The sequence below is a fragment of the Equus przewalskii genome, chromosome 1, assembly GCF_037783145.1.
Source record: "Equus przewalskii isolate Varuska chromosome 1, EquPr2, whole genome shotgun sequence".
Lineage (NCBI taxonomy): Eukaryota > Metazoa > Chordata > Mammalia > Perissodactyla > Equidae > Equus > Equus przewalskii.
The window spans coordinates 183,885,215-183,907,563 of NC_091831.1; the positions used below are offsets into that span (position 1 = coordinate 183,885,215).

A 22,349-nucleotide genomic window follows, 5' to 3' on the forward strand; every position below is an offset into this window, starting at 1 on the left:
CCTCTCCATCGATGCTCTGCAAACCATACTGTTCGCAGATGGAGACCAACTTCTTTCGGTTCAGGTGACCATCACGGGTGATCCCCAAGTCTTCACAAACCTCCTGCAGCTTCTCTTCTATCCAGTTTTGGGGAGGGGATGACCCACTCTGTGAGGCATTCAAATCATCTGGGTTCCAAAATCTCAACTGGCCTGAAATAAAGCATACATTGTCTTGTCCCCAAAGGAATGACAAAGAGAGCCTATTCTCAAAGAAAAATGTGGTTTTTGAAAGTATTATAAGAAAAAAGACTGTAAATGTTGAGTCCATTTTGATTTGATCCTGAAGTTCAAATGAAATGGAACCACTGGTCCTCAGGCTGCAACTGGAGCCACGAGGCACTGCTGCTCACTGGCAGTCACACCCGCGTAAGAAACGCCACGTCCTAGGCAGTCACGCCCCGGGTCTAGGCTTGTTATTCCAACTGAACACACGCACAGCCCCAGGCTTCGGTGTGATGGGAAGAAAAGGCTGGTTGACAGCCATTCCACATGCCCTGCCTCAACTAGGGCTGCCAGATTCCGTCTCCACTTTCTTTCTAGTCTAAGCACCAGAATTGCTTTTAGTGATAAGGAAATAACTTCATGATAAATGTCATAAAATAATCACAAAAATCACAAGATCAGCCTCCTCCCAAATCTTTACACACATAAGCATTCTGACCTACAGTCCCACTTGAAAGAATAAATGGTTGCAAGGAACAAGTTACTAATTATCTACAGATTAAGCATAAGTTCTATTTGAAGACTTAAGGATCAAACCACTTACTTAAAAATCAAAATCTATCCTCCACTAAGTTCTCACTTCTAGTTAAATTTTCCACTTACATATTGCAGATTCTGCAAAGCCATTACTTAAACATAGATAATTACTGGTGCAAGTTTGTGTGCCTGGAAGAACCTCAGAGGGCTGAGAAGAGCATTTAGTGCTACCTCTACTATTTCTGGAAGAAATGAGCCCATTCCTGCTGCGTCTTTGCGGGTTGGGGACGCAGAGGACACACTGTCATTACTCTTGAGCACAGGTAATGAACGGGGAGGCAGTGGGAGGCTGGGTTCTGTCCCCTGAACCACAGCGCCACCTGCTGGCCAGCAGACCAACGCGTTTCGATGCTTCTCAAAAACATCTGAAATTTGTCAAGGGGTGCATTTTAATAGGTCACCATTTAGTTTAGGACTTCCCACAGATTAATTTGAAAGTCTGTAGAAGAGTAATTAGCCCATACGTGAAATTCTGCGTCTTAGTTGCCGTATCTTGCATGATGTTAAATGCTAGGATTTTAAAATTACGAGCTATCAATTAGGAATGAATTTTTTGTTGCTGTTGTGGTCAAGGTCACTTCTTAGCTGGCCGCCAGCACGCAAGGCTGTCAGGAAGAAGGCTAAGAGGCGCAGGAAGGGGGTGGAGACTGGGGCCGGCAGCCTTCCTTCCCAAGCAGGCCAGGCGCACGCTCAGTTCCTACCTTCCGCTTCGTACTCCTCGCTGTGCTGAGTCTTCCAATGCTGGAGAAGGCAAGAGAAGGAGATTAGCATGCTTCAGAACTTAGCCACTTTCCCCAAGGCCAGATCTCTCTCCAGCTCTGAAAGCATCATCTGAGTGAGTCACACAGGCCTCCACTGCTTCCATCCAGGTGGGCTCTCCTCAGCCAGCCAGCCAGGCGCGAGGAGACTGCTAAGAAACACCACACACCGCCTCCTGCAGTATTTCACCAGGGATTTGCCTTTCACATTTGTGAGGTCACTTATTCAACGGTGAAACCTGTCACAACCAATAAAACCAAGCCACAGCAATATTCAGAATCCACCAACCAACAAGGGTTAGTATGCATGCATTTATGAATTTGTTCTTCGGTAACCGTTTACTGGCTGCCAGGTATTATGCTAGATCTTTGGAATACAACTATGAACAAGACAAACATATTTCTTGCCTCAAGAAGTTTATGTGCTAATGAAGAAGTGCAGACAAGGAAACAGCAAGTACAATATCACAGTGTATGAAGTGCTGTGATGGAGAAGTTTAAGATGCTATGAGGGTCCCTAAACGGGATCCTTCAAACTTGGGAGATGAGGGTAGACTTCCTGGAAGAAGCAATGTCTAAACTAAGACCTGAAGGATGAACTGGAGACAGCCAAGCGAGGAGAAGGGGGCAGTGACTGTTTGCTGAAGGATGGAGGCAAGAAGGAGCCCAGTGTGTCTGCGTGGCACAGTGAGGGGACAGAGATGCAACCCAAAACAGGCAGCAAGAAAGCTCAGGTTAAATAAAATACACATCACCAGTAAGTTACATTAACAGCGGGTCGTTTATCTGAGCTGGACATTCTGCCCTCTTATTGGGCTGTGTTACCACTGGGTCTCTTCCAGGCCACAGCACACAGCTGTGGTGTGTGCACAAGCGCACCCTCCAGGGCACGAGTCAGAACCGAACCCAGCTGCTGCCCCATGGTCAGCGCGGCAACAGGTGGGTCCGCAGTGGGCGAGCTGCCTCATCAGTCTTGTTGGGAAGTTCTCCCACCATCGCAGGAAGCCCTGCTGAGAAAAGCTGAACCTCTCTTTCAAAACCCGGCCGCTGCCTCAGCATAGATCTGACTTCATGAAGGAAGCTGCCTTTGGTGACACACAACCAGCCCATTCTCTGCGAGGGCTGAACGGTACAAGACGAGCTCATCTCTTAGAATCCCGAGACCAACTCAGCAGGAAAGCAGGCCTGATCAACTCCCGCTCCAGAGCGTGGCCTCCTCGGGGCAGACGGTGCCACCTACAGTTGTTAGATTAAACGTGGAATTCCAGTCGCTTGTTCAGTGGTGTGAGTGGAAGTTCCTCTCTCAGGGTCCTGAGCACATCTCCTTTGCCCCCTCCACGCTCCTTAGGCGAGTCCTTTCCTCTTACCAAAGGACACTGTCTACCAGGATTCGCAGTTCCGTTTGTACTTAGAATGATATGGAGGAGAGACCAGTTCAGAGTTCACCGCATTTTGTGACACTAAACTGAAAGCTCAAACTGACGGTGCTGAGATGGATAATTCTTGCCCTACCGAAGACATCAAAAGGCCACAATTCAAAATATACAGGTTCCCTACAATTCGTTCAGGCAACTGAAAGTCACGAATACCCCTGGTGCCCATGGAAACAGAATTAGGGCACGGTGATTTCTGCTGGCTTGTTTGTGATTACACCTTTACCAGCCCACATTTCTACAAAGACACATCTCAAACCTGGTGGATGGAGGAGGCGTGGTGGGGGTTGAGAGGGAGAGATGGGGTAAACAGTCCTCCACGGATTTTCTTAAATAACTGTTTCTGGGTAGAATTCAACTATTTTTATATTAAAAATTTTAAATCAATAAAGCCTCACTAATAAATGCATCCTGCCTGCCTGTCTGTCCACATTTATTTCCTCACCCAACAGAGCAATGATTTAAATGCTCATCCTACTGTGGTGTCCAAAGTTCTGGAACTTCATTATTCAGCATATAAGTTGGAAACACTGAAATTAAACCCATTAAACCCACCTAAAGCAAATAAAATAGGTTCCTATGATCCAAGAACCAGTGGTCACAAGAAACCTACCAAGTCACACGCAGGCGATGATTGGTAAACAGCATAAACTGATGGGAGAGATGGCGGGCGTATGTCGTGTCGCTGGACCCGAGCAGTGAAGGAGGTCCCCACCGAGATATACAGTTGGAAACACACACACACAGCCCTTCAGAAACTCTCGGCAACAATTCCTAAAGCAACAAGCTGTGTATCTCGCTACATACAAGTTTATTTCTTACATCTGTTCACTTCTCAATTCATTTTAAAATAGTGAGCAATTAGTTCACAGGAGCCAAGGCGCCAATATGCCAAGGACTCGACCTCGTCCCTGGGACTGGGTGCACAGATCTGATTCGCTCCCCAGATCAGGACTTCCCTGCTGCCCTCTTTGCGGGCTGTCACCCCTAACCAACAGGAGATCTAGTTTGGGGCTCACAGCACAGATGCGGAAGCCAGACTGCCTGTCTCTGCAGCCTGGCTCACCTACCAGATTGGGCCTGGACAAGTTTCCTAATAACCTCTTTTGCCTCAGTTTCTCCATCTATAAAATGGGATTAAAATAGTACCTATATCAGCGAGCTGGGTCAAATGCTTAGAATTGTGCCTGGTACATAATAAGCACTATAAAAATGTATTATTTTCATTGGACATGTGATTACGTAATACATATTAAATTTATATTTGCAGATTTTTTTCATTACCACATTTAAGTTTAAAGCATTAATTTGGTGGACCTCGGGAGGTATCAGTTATTCCTATAAATTGGTAAGAATAATGCCAAGCCTCTAGCAGATATTCAAAGAATATGAAAAAACAAATCACCTAAGAGGCAATACAAACAAATATGGAGAAAGTTTCATCTCAACAGCAATCGAAGAAGTATACATTAAAACCACACAATCATTTTGTTCCCATTAAATTAGCAAAGCATTTAAAAATGACTTTTATTACCTCAAGTTTATGATTTAAAATAGGCCTGTGTATATGATACCAGTAGCAATGAAAATGGATATTATCCTTTTAGTAAAGAAAATGGTCTTATGTATCATAAGCCACAAAAATGTTCATACTTTTTGGCTCAATAATTTCACACGATTTCTGACGGCAATAAAATGAAAGAAAGAAAAAAATGCATGTACATTATAGTACTTTTTGTAACAGTAAAGTACTAAAAACAATTTAAATATTCAACAAAGGGGCATAAAGCATAATGACACATCATAATGTAGTCATTAAAAGTATGATTATAAAACCATGTAAGAACATGGAAAAATATCTTCTGAAAAGTTAAATGAAAGACCATAACCACAATGTTATCCACACTATGATTACTGCTGGCAAAATGTTTCTACAATTAGACAAAGACTGGAAGGAAACATAATAAAAATAGATACATTTGGCTGAGGGCATATGGGAACAATTTTATTTTCTTTCCTGCTATAAATGTTGTTTATGTAATATAAATAGGTCCGCTTCACTGTTTCTTTTGCCCACCTGCCCTCGATTCTCACTGCAGGAATTTCCTGTGAGCTGGGGGCGGGGAGAAGGGGAAAGCCCTCTCCCTTTGGTGTGTACACTCTGCAACCTGTGCACGTCCTCCGGCACCGGGGCCGTGAGGGTGGAGAAGGCTCGGCGTGAGCCCGGGTGCTGTTCAGGAGGGTGAGAGCTGCGGGTGCCAGTGCCTCCCAAGCCCAGTGTATCTCGCTACATACAAGTTTATTTCTTACATCTGTTCACTTCTCAATTCATTTTAAAATAGTGAGCAATTAGTTCACAGGAGCCAAGGAGCCAATATGCCAAGGACTCGACCTCGTCCCTGGGACTGGGTGCACAGGGACGCTCGCCCGAGATCTGCCTTGGGGACTATGACCATGAGCATCCAAAAGAGGCCTTCTTGGGAGAGCCTAACCCAATGGCATCAGGGATGGCACAGCCTTCTAAACCCCAGGCAGCACTGGCACCTGAAATGACTTCACACCAACTCTTAGGGCACGTGGTGATGGGGTCAGGGCTAATCTCCAGGGGTAACAACTTCCCAAGCATCTCTCCCATGGCCCTGTATAAGCAGCAGAGATGCAGCCAGGACCAGCCCTGCTAGAAGCAGAAGCAAACTCATGCTACTAGCTACATTTTCATTCCAAGACCACTCAACTGGAGATGGAGTTGACTGCCTGACAGCGCCATGCTTCTCCACTCCGCCAAGGGTCTGTTCTTTCCTAAGAGGGAGGGAAGCACGTGGCGGCTGACGTTTGTTATTAAATTGCAATTTCAGGGGAGGGAGAAGCGAGGGGAGATTCAATTCATTCACAGTTCATTTATTTTCATTCTCACTGCCTGGGGCCAGCAGTTCCAATTAAAAGCAGGGGGAGAGGGAGGAGAAGGCGGGTTACAAGGTTTGGGGGATTGGATCATGGGCTATGGGACCTCCACCAATAAAGGGAGGCATCGCTCTGGAACAAGGCTGTTTAAATTACTGACGTCCACCGGCGCAGTGAAAGCCTGGCCGGTGGCCTCCAGACGCAGCCCAGCCATGTGCTCTGGAAAGGAGATAATCACAAAAACCTCCAGAAAAGTGGGGGCTGAGGGAGGGACAGCTGCTGCGAGGTGTTCTCAGTAGTAATTCATAAAAAAGGATTTTTCATTTCTTCCCCTGAAATCATATGCAGCCTCTTGCTGGAGAAAGAATAAATACGCATAAATTTTTAAAAAATTGATCTGTGGCACTTCAGCTACTCCCCACTCTGGCGGCAAAATGATAGTGTGCGTGTGTGAAGGGTTCCGGCAGCAACACTGGGTTAAGCCTGGCTCTGCGGCCTTGTGCTCTGGCCTGGGCTCTGGCCACTTCTGCCCAGTGGGGATGACCCACCTGAGGGGGATGTGGTGGCACCTGCCTGGCACTCAGGAAACGTTAGCTGTTGCCATTATTTCAGCCGGAACAATGACGTGGTGCAGGATTTGGACGCCAGAGCCAGACTCCCTGGGTTCAATTTCAGCTCCACCACCTTCTGGCTGTGCAACCTTGGGCAAGCTACTTAACTTCTAAGTGCCTCAGTTCCCTCCCACGGAGGGCTAATCTTTGGAAAGCACTTAAAACGGTGCCTGCTATGAAACAAGTGCTAAGTGTCTGAGTAAATAAACACTGCAGTTACTGTGCCTACCACCTGGACGTTCAAAACTAGTGGAGGGCAGAGGAGAGAAGCAGGCAGGCCAGCGTCAGCTTTAAGAACAAACCCAGAGGACAATCTGTAGAAACTACAGCTTTGAGCATGTGACTGTGAAGAAGCAATCAACGTTTGACTCAACTCAGGCGCAGGGCCTCCCCATGGGGACAGTGTCCCTGGGCGGCCACAGTGGGCAGGGGCTGCCTGCCCTTCCACATGACACGCCAGGTGTGCTGGCCAACAGTTCCGTTGAGAGCGCAGAGGGGAGAGGGTCAGAGGTTGCCTGGCCCCCAAACGGCTGCTGCAGAAGAAGCCCCCACACCTCAGGCAGACAAAGGGGGCCCCATACCCACCCTCTGGGCTGTGCATCTCACTGTCGGGCTGGCCATTGTGGTCAGCCCTTGGACATCCCACAGCTGGACGAGGGTGCCCCGTGCCCGTGGGCCACGCGGTGGCACTGCTCTGGGGACACTTTCTTTGGAGGGACACCTGCTTGGCCGGAGTGTGGAGCAGATGGCCCCCGCCTCTTGGATCCTGGGCTTCCAGCCCCCAAGCTGGGCCAGCATCTGCAGCCTGCGGGCCCCTGCCCACAATAGGCCAGCCGCAGCCCCCACCAGCCATCTGCTCTGGTGCAGACCTCTGTGCCCCTCAGAATGTACGGCTAATTAAAACGATTATGGGGCTCACACAGGCTATTCTCTCCCAGCAGAGGGGGCTGAGCTGATCTCAGCAGCCTTAAGCAGATTTTTTCTTTGAAAGGGGAAAGCCTTGCCAGCCCAGAGAGGGGAGGAAGGAAACGTGCTAGAATAACAAAGCTCCCCAAATAACCGAGTTGTCGTGTTCATTTTACAAGAGCTGCACACGGAGCCGAGCACAGGAAGTCTTGGAAGAAAAACAAATCAGTTTCGGAGAATGCTTACCATGGAAACTTTAGGACTTTTTAAAACACAGCGTCTATGGTGTATTTAACTAACAGTCCTAAATATTTACGAAGCCATACTCTGAGCCGGGTACTTGAAGTTAAGTGCCCAGCCGTTTCCACAGGGACACGCTTCCTGGGACCTTGCTCACTTCCCGCTCTCCCACCTCTGAAGGCAAAGCGGCCACAGTAGGGGCTGGCAGCCCTGCCCCATCTCTCTGCTCTAAACCCAGGACAAGCTGCTCCTGGCCGGGCTGTCAAGACCAGAATGCAAATCAGCCCTTTTATCTTTAAAGGCAATTAAAAGCTACAAGTGCTGAGGATAACGGGAACTAATGTATAATTTTTAAATGCACACACACTTAGATGAGTCCTGCTGGATTGCCAAAAGGCTTCAGTACTGCCAGTGGGAAGAAATGCGGAATTTAAACGAGTTTGAGCCTTAAGCCTCTCCTCCCACCAAGGCTGGGGCCTCGTTTTGGTTCACTGGATTCTAAAGTCTTTAAAGGAGAGGGATTTTTTAATACGTCTGCTCATGTACCCTGTTCATCAGAGCTGCTCAACAGATAGTGAATACCGCTTTTCTATCTGAAAAATACTTAATGGTATAGTTGGGAAATGTTACATTATCATTAAAATTAACTTGTTAATTTCTGATGTGTTGTCTGTTTTATTTCTAGTTAGAAAATAAATATTAGAAGTTGTTGACCGGGAAGGAGGCGGGGGTGGGGCGGACTCCAGGGGATTCCCTCTGGGAGCAGGTCAGGAAGCCTCATGGAACCACAGAGCGGGAGCCTGGGAGCTGCGTCAGTGTCTGGACGAGAGGCGTCTCGTGAGCTTTGAAGGGGCTTCTTTCGATGACTTTCAAGTGATATACAGTTGCATCTTGAGTATGTGTTTCATCTCTGGGAATAGCCAGATGATCTAACAGACTTCGGAAATATAAAGGGAAACACTGGAATTCCATCAGGAAAAACCTATCCTCACGTTGCCATACTGTTTGACGGAAATAAAGGGCATAGGTAACGAAACTGCTTACTTTGTCAGTCAGAGAGCAGAACAAAAAATGTCACTGGGAAATAGATACACTTCACCTACAAAAGCTCTTAGCAGAATGCCTCTCAGTTATCAAGAAGTTTGCTCCGGAATTAAATATTTATTCCATACAATGTAAATGAATAATTCATGAGGGTTAACTGCAAAGTTATGCATATATGAAAATGAACATGAGGAGAATATAAGTCAGTTTAACACTTCTTGTAGAAGTTTGATTTTATGAAGGGTAGTAAAAGTCAGTTTTGGGTTTCTTTTGGTTTTTTTCCAGTTTTAAACAACCATCACCAGCCAGCCTCCTGCCCCCACAGCCCCACCTCAGCCTTGGCTCGCGTCTGCTCTGGGCCCCGTTGGTTCTAATGTTCCCTCAGGTTCTCAAGGCCGCACGGTTCGCCTTACACACTATTGTCTGCAGCTGAAGAAATGATTGTTTTAAGCCTCCTGCTGTTGATAAGCATCTTTCTAGACCCGGTTTACTCCCCGTGGAGGGAAACAGTCAACAAAGTGCCCCCTGTTTTCAATGAGGGCAGAAAGCAGGGTGGCCGCCCCGACTGTAGCAACTGCCCGCCTTTCCCACCAGGTCTGGGGAACATGAGAGAACTGAGATTAGTCCTGTTTTTTTTTTCTTCTTCCAGCTACCCTTAGAAGAAACATGAGCATAAAATTCAAGGTCAGTTCAGTAGCCATTGTATATATGCTTATAAAACGGGGACAAACGTACTCTTCCAAACCTAAAAACTCACCTCTGTTTCTTAACGAAATAAAGCAAAAACAATGACAACCCAAACCCTCTCACTGACCGCACCTCAGGGTGGAATCGAGAATGTGCCCTTTGTTAGTCTGCATTCATTCAGAATAGAAGGCCCCAGTGAATTGCCTCGAGTGAAAATGATCCCATGAAAAAAGGAAAATCACCACTTTCCCTTCAAAACCACCTGAGATGAGAGGTCAGACTCCCAAGGGATCCCTTTGCCAGATAAACACACTAAATTGGAAGGTGAAGGCACAATCTAGCTGATTGTGGAACCCACCTGTCGCTGTGAATCAGCACCTTCTGCTTCAGGGTTTCCAAATGAAACTCTGAAATACACGTTCCAGTGCTGAAAATTTAGCGAAATCACAGTGGCCGCTCCCTGTGGCTTTATGGCCCTGTCACTAAACCAGGGAGGACGCTTCACAGCCAGGTTAGACGTCTTCTGTTTCAGCAGGAAAGAATCGAATTGCCTAAATAAAGCTGGGGGGTGGGGGTGCGGATAGGACGGAGGTGATTAAAATCTTTACAGTTGATGTTAGGGCTTTAACATACATGAACCGAAACAAAAGTCGAACACAACCAGAAACACCTCACAACGAGGCTTCTTCTCCTACAGTCTGTTCAGGGGATGAAGCCCAGGTGGCGGAGCGTTTGTCACACAGTAACAATGCAGGTCTCCCCAGGGCACCACGTCACAACAGCCACCGAGACTGGTCCTGGGAGGAGTTCCAGTCGCTGTAACTACTGCAGCCTGAAGCTTCGTCTGGTTACTTGGAAGCAGTCTCTGCAACAACATTGCTCTCACCCACCTGCATTTCTGTTTTCCTGGGTGGATGGGACAGGGTGAGTCACAGGTGGGCTGCAGAGAAGCATGACCACTGAGAAGTACCTATAATTTCCATTATATGTATGAGAGAAGAGGGATGCAGGAATCACGTGTCAGCCCTCCCCCAGGAGCCGGAAGGAGCTGTGAATTCGCAGCGAGTCCCTGTCATGGGGGGGATGACGGGTTATCCCTTCAGATGACTGATGGCTCACATGTCCCCACGGCATGAGCTCCTAGAGGGAAGCGAGCCACTCCGAGAATGGCTCTCCCGAGGGCTGTGACACCATTCCACTCCACTGCCCACCCCTCCCCACATCCTCAGAGAAGTAAAATAATAAGCTGATTCATCCTAGAGTTAAAATTAGTCTCCTGTTGGGTGGCCACAGCCAGACTCCCCCCATTTAACTTCCGACAACAGAGTCAGGCCCTTTGTCTCCATCAAAACCTCTGAGGTCACCTAGGAAAAATCAGGCACATCTGAGAGCGGAAGAAACCACAGTCGGAAGGAGGTGAGGAACCCCCAAGCCTGCATCCAGGAGTTGAAGAAACTCAGAGGGCCCGTGGCCAGCTCCCTGTGACGGCTCCTTAGACTTGCTCACCGTGGGAGACCCGGCCCCGCTCCCTCCTTCAGTGGGGCCCAGCCGCCCTGAGAGGAAGTCTGAGCCGCTGATGAACACGCCTGAGGAATCCATTCCTCACGCCCAAGGGCTTCAGCAACCGGAAGGGAGCAGAAAGAAGCCAAGAGCACAAGAAAGCTCCCCTCACAGTAAAGAGTGAACAAACCCTGCAGGTCACTGAGAGCCTTTCCCTCCCTGCATGCCCCCTCTTGGGGCTGCTCTAGGACAGGGGACCTGGACGGCTCGGAAGAAGCGATGGGGGTATTTCTAGTACAAGCCTACACTGCCCAGGGCACGAACTGCTGTTGGCCAACCTAGTGGCCCCAAATTGCCGAGGCTGCTATGGAATCCAGCCAGGAAACAGGAACGCCATCCTGACACGACGGCGTACAGGATGACGGACACACGGACGAAACCACGCCAGCAGACTGCCGCGCCACGGGCAGCGAGGGTGACCCACGGCCAGGCTCCTGCACAAGCTGGGTCTGGCCCCTCTCACTGCCCACAGGAACGTCAAACATGTCACACATCACATGGGAAGCTCTTAGTTTTTTAAAGTGATGAATCGATCTGAAAACTGACAGGCTCAACTCCGCTCACAAAACACCTCATTTTTAGGCAAGAAAGCAGCTGGATGAGCTTTGGTTTGAGTCCACATTTAGCCATCTAAAAAGGACAGGGTAAAAGACAACAAGATAACAACCTGGTCCTCCTGTGGGCTTTCTGGGGTGGGTACCACAAACTCTGGAAGCCAAGTCAGGAGGAGGCCTCAGAGAATAGAGACCAAGAGAGATGACGCTCCACAGCCTCTGTCTCTGCTCCATTGGCGGTGGGAGCTGGACACCAGCAGCTTCTACGTGGAACAAAGGTCTCGGCTAAGAGGTTCTGCAGGAGTCAGGGAAGCCAGAGTCCATCGGGGAGAAAAGGTTCCCCCAACACACCCTTTTTCTAAGATACAAGCAGCAAGGTTTCATCCAGACTTGGGTCTCAACTCTTATCTTTATTTATATATGAAACTGGAGTCTCATTTTTGGGGGGTTTTTTGGTGAGGAAGATTAGCCCTGACCTAGCATCTGCCGCCAATCCTTCTCTTTTTGCTGAGGAAGACTGGCCCTGAGCTAACATCCATGCCCATCTTCTTCTATTTTGTATGCGGGACGCCTTCCACAGCATGGCTGGATGAGTGGTGCTCAGGTCTGCGCCCATGATCCGAACACGGGAACCGCGTCTGCCGAAGTGGAGCATGCAAACTTAACCGTTGCACCACCGGCTGACCCCCAGAGCCTCACTTTTTAAGTAGTAAATCTCCCTGGAAGTCGGGAGATGAGATGAGAAACACACTGCCAGCAGCAGAGCCAGTGCTGCCCACCAGCCTTCTGGGTCCCCAGGTGGTAATGAGAAACCGTCTTGCCAAAAAATAAGTAATTGCTGATTACTTCTAACCAAATAATAACGCCCTGGGTACTGAAAAGAGCTGGAGAAAGGCGATACTAGACCTAAAAGTGTTTTCCCAACGACATAAGTGCACCCTGTGCGCTGAGACATACTTCTCCATTCTCGCGTGGAGAAGTGACTCCTGTACACTCCACATTGCTCAGGGTTAGGAAACAGACTTCACGTCATAAAAGGACGCCTTCCTGACAGCAGGATAAATACCGCAAACGCCCCAGCAACTGAAGTTTGCAAAGTGCTTGCCTCCCTGCAATTGTGTACGCAACATTTTTGTGCCTGCGAGCATATGTGTTTTACGGGGGAAAGGGGCCTGTCTGCATTCTCAAAGGGACCCAGGAAAGGGTCTGCAGCTGGCTGAACCCAGATGGGAAGCAGCCTGTGGCCAGGCCAACTGGCCGGGTGATTCCAGGCAGTGTCCTCCTCTCTATTCTCACCGCCTCTCCTGTTCCCAGCCGGCCCCTCTCGCCCACACTGCTCTCACACCAGTGTGGTTTCTCTCTCTCCGTTCTCCAGCGGGGCTTCCTCCATCTCTCCTCACTGCATTTCTGCACAGCTCCTTCACTCCTATTGTGAGGACATGTCCTGCTGGTCTTAAAAAAATGGTGCAGACTTCTGATGCGCAGACCAGTCATGCGACTTCTAAACGACAGTGCTTATGGCTGCTTATTTCTGCCCAACTCTTGGGCTCTTTCCAGTTACCTTTGGGTTTGTGGGTATTGCTGAAAGCTGAAGATGCGAGATGTCTGACTGCGGGGGATCTCACTGGAGCAAGCTTCCTATAGGTCTCAGCAAGCTGAATGTGGAAGTCAGATGGTGATGAACACACCCCCAAATCGACCTACAAGCTACAGACTATTTTGAGAAAGTTGAGCCACTTTGTCTCTTTTCCAGTTTATATTAGCATCTGAAATATTTGCATCCCCAGTCTGAGCAGGGATTTGCAAGAAATATTTAGAGCTTGCTCAGCATGGCATTTTCAATCACGTTCTATAAATGGGATGCTGGTAAACGAGCCATGAAGAAAAGACACAGAAAATGTTACTGCTTCTCCTTTATTGGTAAATCATGGCGACGTGTAAAACGACAAGAAAGGAGATGAGGGAGGCAGCGAGTCTCTGATTGCTGGAGAGCAAGACGCGCCTGGGTGTGGCGGGACCAGTAGGAAGAACCTGGCAACGCTGAGCACTGGGCCAAGAATGAGTTTTAAAGCTTCTTTACTCCACAGAAGGTAAGATACCGGCTCTCAAAGTGTCTACACACGGCTTTCATTCCCTACCTGTCCTGGATGCTGTGGTAGAGTCTGGGGGCAGGGAGCTGGTTAGTTTTTTACCTAACTAAAAACGACAGTGCCCAGGGGAGAGATGTATTCCAATGAAGGGCTAGAAGTGGCAGATCCCAGATAGTATGAAAATAATGGAATTCAAAAATGTATAACCATAAAGCACGCACAGAAATGTCAGCTCTCCAAAAGTTGAAGCAGAGGTGAAAACATTCAAACAACAGAAGAAGTAGCCGTACACATCCACAAGGCAAGTAATAAGATTGGCAAGTAGTTGGCAACCGAGAAAAGCCGTAAACGCCCTCAGTTCTTCTGTCTTGGCGTCATAGCAATGCGGGCATCCGTCGGGATCCATGCCTGTGGCCCAGTAGACATACCTGCCCCAGTTCTTACCTCATCGTGGTCACTGGTGGGGACGTGTGAAGGCCGAGCCTCTTCACCTAGTGGCTCGATCACTGTCACCTCCGCAAACTCCTCCACGGACTCATGGAACTCAGGTAAGGACCTTCGTCCATACCGCTTCCCACCTCTAACGTATTTGGGCTGAGCTTCTAGGGAGCAGTCTGGGGAAGGAGACAAAAGTTGAGGCCACATTACATGACAGTCGCAGCCCCCGGCTGACACGCACAGCCTTCAGACACAGCCTCTTATACCAGCCCCAAAATAAACCACCACCGTTCGCCAGTTGGGGTGGATGTGGGCGTAGACGAGCCACCAGGTCAGATGTAGGGCGCAGCTTCTAATTCCACACGATTAACAGCGCTCGAGCATCTCCTGCATGTGATGGGAGTGCAAGGCCGGCAGGGAGGGAATGACTCAAAATGATTCAGATCAGGACAGAGCAAGGGGCCATGTTTGTTCTGTGTATGAAGCGGAGAAAGGGAGAGGGCGTGATCATACTAACAAGGGAGGAAGTCTTGAAGAATGATGATAGAAAGAGCACCACATCAGCGCTGCAAAGTCTAGTCTGAAACACACCCCTCTCGTACCTCAGTGACTCCTTGTTCACCATCCACTGTCTGATGCCTCAGACAAGCAGGATGGCAGAACAAAGAAACTGACACAGCGGATCCTAATCAATTAATGACAGCTCATCGCTTATATGAAACCTGGCATCAAGATCTTATTATAAAATTAAAGCTGTGGAATAAAATAGTAAATGCGAAACTGCATTAAGAAAAATGGTATATTATGTTCTTTTCTCTTCATGAGCTTCAGTGCTGTACCAAATAAAAAGGAACGTGCATAATGGGAGAGTCATCTCGTAACTTAAAGAAGGACTTCAGCATTCTGATGGAACATGGCTCAGGTTCGACATTCGCCACCTTCACCACCACCACCACCATCTCCACCACCGTTTCAACCACCACCACCACCACCAGACACTAGCCCTTCTCTACATGGAGAGCTTTAAAGCAATAAAATAAATACTTCACCCTATGCAAAGTCAGTTAAATATAGATTTTTTAGCACCTTGCAAAGAATTAGAATAAAATACTCCATTAAAATACAAAAGACTGGCAATGCTTTGACTTCAGTTCTTCTCGCCCACACAGACACCCCGTCTCTGTGGAGAACATGATGTGTGTTCTGTTTGAACATGATGGTCTTAACAAGATATGTCTGAACTCAGACACGTAGACAGCAGATGAGGTGTGCACACATGTCATCTAGACGAGGAGGGCTGATGAGATAATAACTGAAAGGACAAAACCCTTCCTTTGTCACCACTGACACCAGGTCAGCTTTCCCTGGAGGACCGGAGACCCTGTTGACTAACTCTGCCCTCCACGCCCTCCCACGCCCTTCCTCCGGTGTAAGCTCAGATTTCACAGATGTGGTCAGAAGCATTCTGAAAATGCTCACCGAAGCTCAGAGTGAAGTATTTATGCTTGCTCTAGGATTTATAGCGATATTTATATCCAGCTTTTTAAATGTCCCAGTTCAAGTCATTTCATCAGCTCAAGCGATTCTCTCCGGGGAGTGTTCACGCATGCAAAATTTATATTGAAAACAGCATGCATATTTGAAGGTACCTTTCATCAGAAGAGAACATGTCAGCTTGTGAGTACTCAGGAGCGGCCCGGACACCCGAGCTCCTTGTTGGCAGCTGACACCCACAGATGCTAGTCAGATAAGAGGCAATGCAGAACCATCCTTAACTCGTATGTATTCTTACATTTTAGAGGCAGACAACAAGATACACCATTAGTGACAATGGGGGCTTAGAAAAGTTTATAAGGAAAACGTGTAACACCAGGAAATGGAACACGGGGTTTTCCCAGTGTGAGAACAGCCTCGGTCCTGGGCATGGAAGTGGCAAAGCAGCTCTGAATGCGCGCTGCACCTTTTCAGAAGAGAAAACGCCATCAGACAAAGCAAACATCTTAAAAAACCCACTGTGATCTGACCCAAATCCCACCTGTGGGTGAAATTGTTCCCCAGTTATTTTCACTAACTACCCCATGCCGTTTCTGGTGGATCTGAAACAGCTCTTTCTCTAAGCAGTGGAGGGTAAGAGATGGGGAACAATTAGGGTTTTTGTTTTATTTATTGACATTTATTTTTGTGTTGCCAGGAAGTTTAAAAAATTTTTATTTTGTTATCTTTTATTATTATAACTAATTTTGAGCAAACTTCAACATCTTTCCCTGAACGTATATACATCACAAAGTCAATTTCTAGAGAAATCTGTTAAACAGTATTATCTTTTTGGAATAAAGATATTAGCACGCAAAAAGGAAAAACAGGGCATTAAGCTTCCTCATACTGAATTTCCCAAACCATCCATGTGATAAAGAATTAGACTAATCACACCAGTTAAAAAGTTACCTTTAGACTCATCCCTCTCCTGTTAGAGCATCACCTACATGATGAGAGGGAAAGAGAGACAGCACATGCGAGGAGGCCCAGAGAGAACATTCGCGGTCCCGGCCAACATCGGGTTAAGCATTTGAAAACTCTGCTCCTCCTGACCAGTCTCACTGAGGCCTTCCCAAGCGCACAGCGGCCCCTAAGCAGAAGGCAACTCAGGGATTTTAGGAGACTCTCACGCATGAAATCAAAGAACGTCTTACCCCTTGCTCACCACGCCCAACGCCCAACGCCCAACACCAACGCTCAACGAAGACTGGCAGAACCACAGCCCTGGGGCAAAGTTTACGGACTTTAGGAGCACATTTAGATGCAATTCACACATTTCAGGGCTTCATCCTGGAACAATTTTATCTACACCAGATAACGTGGGGCCATCTGATTTATCAAGAAATGAAATTATTTACACCACATAGCTTCCTTCATAAGTGTTCACAACCCTCCAATTGTGAGCTCCAGGAGGGATGTGAAATGCCAGTGCAACAGCAGAAAGGATGGCCGTGCCCTCAGGGCTTCACGTCCTTGAACATATATTGAGATTCCACCTGGATTGCCAAGCTTTAGAGTCATTTTCCCTTCTTTCCCATTTCCCCTATTTAGCCTCACCATGTAAAAATAAAAATGGGCTTTGAAGCGAAGCAGACAAGCCCAGCCTAAAGGAGTCTTGGACCCCATCCCTGGAGAGCCCATTACAAGTGGCACCCATCCCAGAGGTGGCTCTGAGGCAGTCCTACCTGACCAGGTTAGATGATCCAGGCTTTATTCCATAAACCAAACACATGGCTAAGAGTAGGGACAATCCCCTGAAGACTGCTGGAGAAATACGAAAGCAACTAACGGTCTCTACAGAGCAGGTGGACAAAAAAATCTAGTTGGGGTGTTCAGAAGATGAAAAAATACCATTCCTTCCAGCCTTACAAGTTAAACAAAATCTGGATCCTCAGACACCACTTTCTTTACTCCGTATCTCTCATCTGTCCCAAGGAGAATCACTCCAGAGCTGTGACAACGTTCACCTTCCAGAGTCAGGATGAACCACATGCACATGCATGACTTGGGCCCAGAAGGTCTTGCAATTATAACAAAAAGAGCATAGAGTTACAATGTCAGTGAGAATGGCTGCTCTGAGGGCTTGAGCCGGCCGCAGGCAGGACAAACAACCTCCAGGCACCCCTCCTCCCTCCCAGCTCCCTGCCTTCCCCACCTCTAACCCACAGTACAGCACACACTCCTCACTCTCCTGGGACTGACCCGGCCCCTGTGTGATGCAGGCTGCCCCGCTGACGGCCAAAGGCAAAGCAACGGGACCAAGAGGAAGCTGAAACAGTTACCTGAAAGCCTGTATCAGTCAGTACTTTGTGAAAACACAAGCTTAGGGCCTGGAAGGAAGCAGCATCCACAACACACATGGGAAGTTAAAGTTAAAAGTGAGTCTCAGAGATGCACTCCAGTATCAGGCAGCTTCCTCTAACTCACATTTATGGAGCACCTGCCACGGGCAGGGCACTGTGTTGTACACATTGAGGGATAAGATGGATATGTTATCATTTTTTGAAAACATATTTTTTATGTTATCAAAGTATGTTTTACAAACGTCCTTGTTCCTAAAGATGACCTGAGGATATTTCCAGAAGAAAGAATCTAAAGAAGAAAGCCCTGCCCTCATGGCGCTGGTATTCTTATTTGGAATCGCTCATGCAGACCCTTGCTTTCTACTTCCCCTCCTGCCTCACTTGGTCAGCCTGAGAAATCATTGCCAAGACATCACCCCCTTCCACAGGGCCTCAGCACAGGCACAGGCGGGCCTCCCCCCCCCCCCCCCCAATTTCTGCTGAGCTCACAGGATTCTGGAAATCCACCTGAAAATAAGAAGTGCTCACCAAGGAAGCACGTGCAACCCTCAGGACAGGCACCAAGGAGCTGCCCCAGGTAAGGCAGCCACGCAGCAAATGAACACCACCAGCCCCATCACACATCCCACCTACTCACCTACTCTGACCACGCCACTACCCAGGGATCACACACTTAGAGCGCAAACCCTCACCTGACTGCAGATCAGAGAGAAGGGAATCAGAGGGCCGACCGAGACGGAAAGAGACCTAGAGTGACTGACAGAGACAGAGAGACAGAGAGACAGACATGGAGGGAGACAGAGATGGAGAGAGACAGTGACGAAGAGAGACAGAAAGAGAAAAAGAGAGTGAGAACAAGAAAGGTAGGGAAAGAGAGAGCAAGAGGTATGGGGAGACAAGAGGGGCAGAGACCAAGAGGCCCATGCAGGGAGGGGGAGCAGAAGGAACAGAACGGAGAGAGGACCCAGAAGCAGGGTCAAAGTGAGTAGTGGGGCTCCAAGGAGGAGAGGAGGGTGGAGGTGAGCCGGAGCGGTGGAAAGGAGAAATGGGTGAGGAGGGGACGGCTCGAGGAGGGAAGGGAGAAGAGAGGCCAAGAGAGAATGAGCCAGACAAAGACGACATCGGGCAAGCCTTTGCGCATTATCTGCCCTTCCCTCTGCCTCCAGTGGCTCCGGGCCTCTGGGGAAGGTCATCAGCAAGCAGGGCATCACCCCATGCTTCTGTGGGCACACAGCCCTTTCCAAGGCAGCTGCTTCTGGCCACTAGCCCGGCCTCCCCAGCTCCCCTCTCGACACAGATGTCCAACTGGAGCCTTGGGGTCGTCCTTGGATGCAACGACAGGATTTTAGGAGCAGCCTCCACATCCGTTCTTACCGATCTGAGTGATGCTTCTTGCTGGAACACAGGGGCGTCCGGTCACAGAGGTGATGGGGTAGCTGTGATTAGCCTTGCCTGGGAGGGAGGCTTCAAGGGGAATAGCAGCATCCTCAAGGGGGCCAGGGAGGTGGATGGTGTGGCTTGGTAATGCCCAGGGCTGACTGGTCTGACTAGATGGTCTGTCCAAACCCTGAGGCAGCTGAAGATCAGTCAGGAGGAAAAACTCTGAGTTGATAATGATTCTACGATTGTTCCCCATCCTCCTGGGAGGATGAGCCTGGTCCCTGTTAGGAGGCCAGGCCTCTGGAGCCATTTTGGGGAAGAAGGCAGAGATTCACATTTCACCTAACTGAACCCTCCCCATCGTTCAAGGCTCAACTCAAAACTCATTTCTTTCACATATCTTCTTGGCACAACTTTCACGGAACACTTTCTGCTATGAATTTAGTGCAACTCACACTGTTAATAGCTCCCAGCTTAACAATGATCATGGTCATATTTTCCTAAAAGCATTTTGCACGCTAGAATTACCTACCCGGCTGCACTCTGACGCTTTCCAGGGCCGCACAGCTTCATGGGAAGACCCAGGGCTTTGGTTCAAATGGACCTGGACCCTCGGTCCTTATCCGGGCGAGGAGTACTTAACATCACTAAGGCTAGTCCCCTCATCTAGGGGTGCTCCTGGAGCAAGGTCACTGTCCGTCAGGTACCTCCTACCCTGGAGGCTCCAGCCACAGCCTGTCCTGTCCTTCCACCCAGACTCCTGTGGGGCCAGCAAGGCAGGAAAGGCGCCCAGCGTGGGGCCCCAGGGAGCAGAGTCAGGGCGAGTCTCCCAGCCCCCAATCCCGCAGCAAATCTCCTCAACCTTGCTTTTTGTAATGGGTAAGAGTAGGGCATAGGCATGACGACGTTATCCAGTCCATCATCTCAGAAACTGGAGCTGCCGCCCTCTCGTTCTTGCCCTAATTCTCTCTTCCTTGTCACCCCCTGTCGCTTCCTCAATGGGCTGACGTGGGAGGGCCACACCAATTCTCTAAGACTCCCGCAGACAACTGTCATCTTCACGTCCTGGTTTGGAAACCCCCTTATACAGCCACTGGGGTTGAATAAACTCACATCGACACAACCCCCAGGCAAACTTTCACTATGAGAATCCTTGCCAGCCATTTTTATTTAATTTTAAATAACACGAGTATTTATTTTTGCACATACACACGTATTTGTAAAAGGCTGCTTTCTCATCTTAGTAAAATCCATCGTAACAATAAATATTCCTCTGCAGTTCAGTAGCCGCTGAGTCTCTGATTACACACATGCATCATCAGGTGCCTAACCAATAGACGGTCAAATATCTACGCTTAAACATATATATCCCACTGTTTTAAATGACTGTAGGGATAGTCATTGCACACAGCTTTGTGCATACCCGTAACTATTTCCACAGCAGGAAGTCTGAGAGTGGCCTTGATTAACCAAGGGCATTTTTATAGTTTTTGGTGCCTGTTGCTTTATATCAGTCCAGGAAGGTCCTATGACTACCGGTGGGCTGAGCGTCTCCAATTCTCGGAGCTTAGGGCTCCTCACACCCTCTTCTGTTGGTGGAGGTGACAGTGATCGTGGTTTCATTTTGCTTTTAACTTTCAGAGAAACGTCCTGGTCCTCACTATCAGCATCTCGTGGATGCCAAGAGCAGAGGCTAAGGTCTTACTTATCTTGCTCTGCCACAGAGAGGACCACAGAGCATGGGTGCTGGGCCGTCTGTGGATAATGTCTCCAAAAACAGGGCCTCGGCCGGCCCTCAGAACCTGGCCCCCGGCTGCTCATCACAGTTGCGAACACAAACTTCAGTCCCTGCAAACCAGGCTCCAGCCCGAGGCCTGAGCACAGGACCCGCTTCAGTGCACGTCCGCTGAGTGAATGAAAAGACAGCTTTATTATATTGATAGCTTCTTCAGAGTATTAGGAGAAAGATTAAAACCAGGTGGTTCCTGGAATTAGGAATGTTTTGACAAAAACCCCAATGACCTGTATCAAAACCATGCCGTATCTTATTTTCTCATGATTCGGCACTTCCAAACCTGAGTTTCCTTTCCCTCACCAGACAAAAAAGGAAGGACATTTTACGTCAACCAGGTCAGGGAGACAAGGAGCCTCCCGCATTATGCTAACATCCGCCGCAGAGCAGAAATCTAACGCACGGCGCATCAGACGGGGTAAAACCTCTGGAGAGCAGATCCAGACGGCACGTTGAGGCGCGCAGCTCAGAGCCAGCATGTCCGTTACAAAATCCTGTAAGCCAAAGCCGTGGCAAAGTGAATAAATAACTCATAATTAAGTTGTTGTCCCCCTCTTATTCCAGGAAGATGATTTTTAAATTAAATTGTACATGTAGATGTGAGGGAGTTATGCCACCGGCGACGTTAACCAGTCTGGAATTTACAAACGATTCCCTACACCCCCGTCCATTTTTCTGCCCTTACCCGAATTTCAGTATTTTCCATTGTGTTGTCATCATTATTACTATTGCTTTTTAGGGAAAAGACTCTCCCCTAAGAATCTTAGAATTATAAATATCAGAGTTAAAAACACGCTAAAGAATAATCTAGCCCATACCCCCTAATTTTAAAAATAATTTAAAAAATATTTTAAAAATAAAGAAACTGCACCTCAGAGAACTTATACATGGCAGAACCCAAGATTTGGAAATAATGACTTAATTCCATCTTCTCTCACAGCTTTGCTTTTATATCATTTATAAATAACCGCCCTTTATTAGAGGAATATGAAAGCATGAAACACACTGGCCATTTGTCCTTAGGAAGGGAACTTTATAGTGTCAGTTTATGTCGGGTGAATCTTACAGAAACACAAAGCTAACTTTTGTCATAAAATTAGATAATGTCATTTAGACATTAGAAGACAGCACAATTGAATCTTGGAGCCAAAAGGATTTTAAGTATTTTCCAGTACAACCGCTTTTCCGTGAGGTAACCAAAGACCGCGGAGGTGTGACATATAAGGCCACCCAGTCAGAAGGGCAGAGACAGGATTTCATAACTCCTGGCTCAAGGGTCTTTCCACCACATCAAGCTGGCTTTTATATTACAGTC

The 22,349-nt window shown here is 48.1% G+C and overlaps 1 protein-coding gene across 29 annotated transcripts in view; it reads right to left on the reverse strand.

The window, feature by feature from the left end:
- NIN (ninein) overlaps positions 1-22,349 on the reverse strand; it is a 92,689-nt gene that overhangs the window by 47,840 nt on the left and 22,500 nt on the right. For 16 of the 29 annotated variants that reach the window (XR_011531077.1, XR_011531073.1, XR_011531072.1 and 13 more), the window contains exons 4-7: positions 15,673-15,762; positions 14,030-14,199; positions 1,503-1,542; positions 2-192 (exon numbers count right to left, since the gene is read on the reverse strand). Coding sequence is in view for 19 of the 29 variants with exons in the window: in XM_070589173.1 (XP_070445274.1) it covers positions 2-192; positions 1,503-1,542; positions 14,030-14,199; positions 15,673-15,762 (491 nt within the window). In the remaining 10 variants the exon portion in view is untranslated. The remainder of the gene's footprint in view (position 1; positions 193-1,502; positions 1,543-14,029; positions 14,200-15,672; positions 15,763-22,349) is intronic. The other 13 variants (XR_011531075.1, XR_011531053.1, XR_011531051.1 and 10 more) reach the window with 1 other exon arrangement.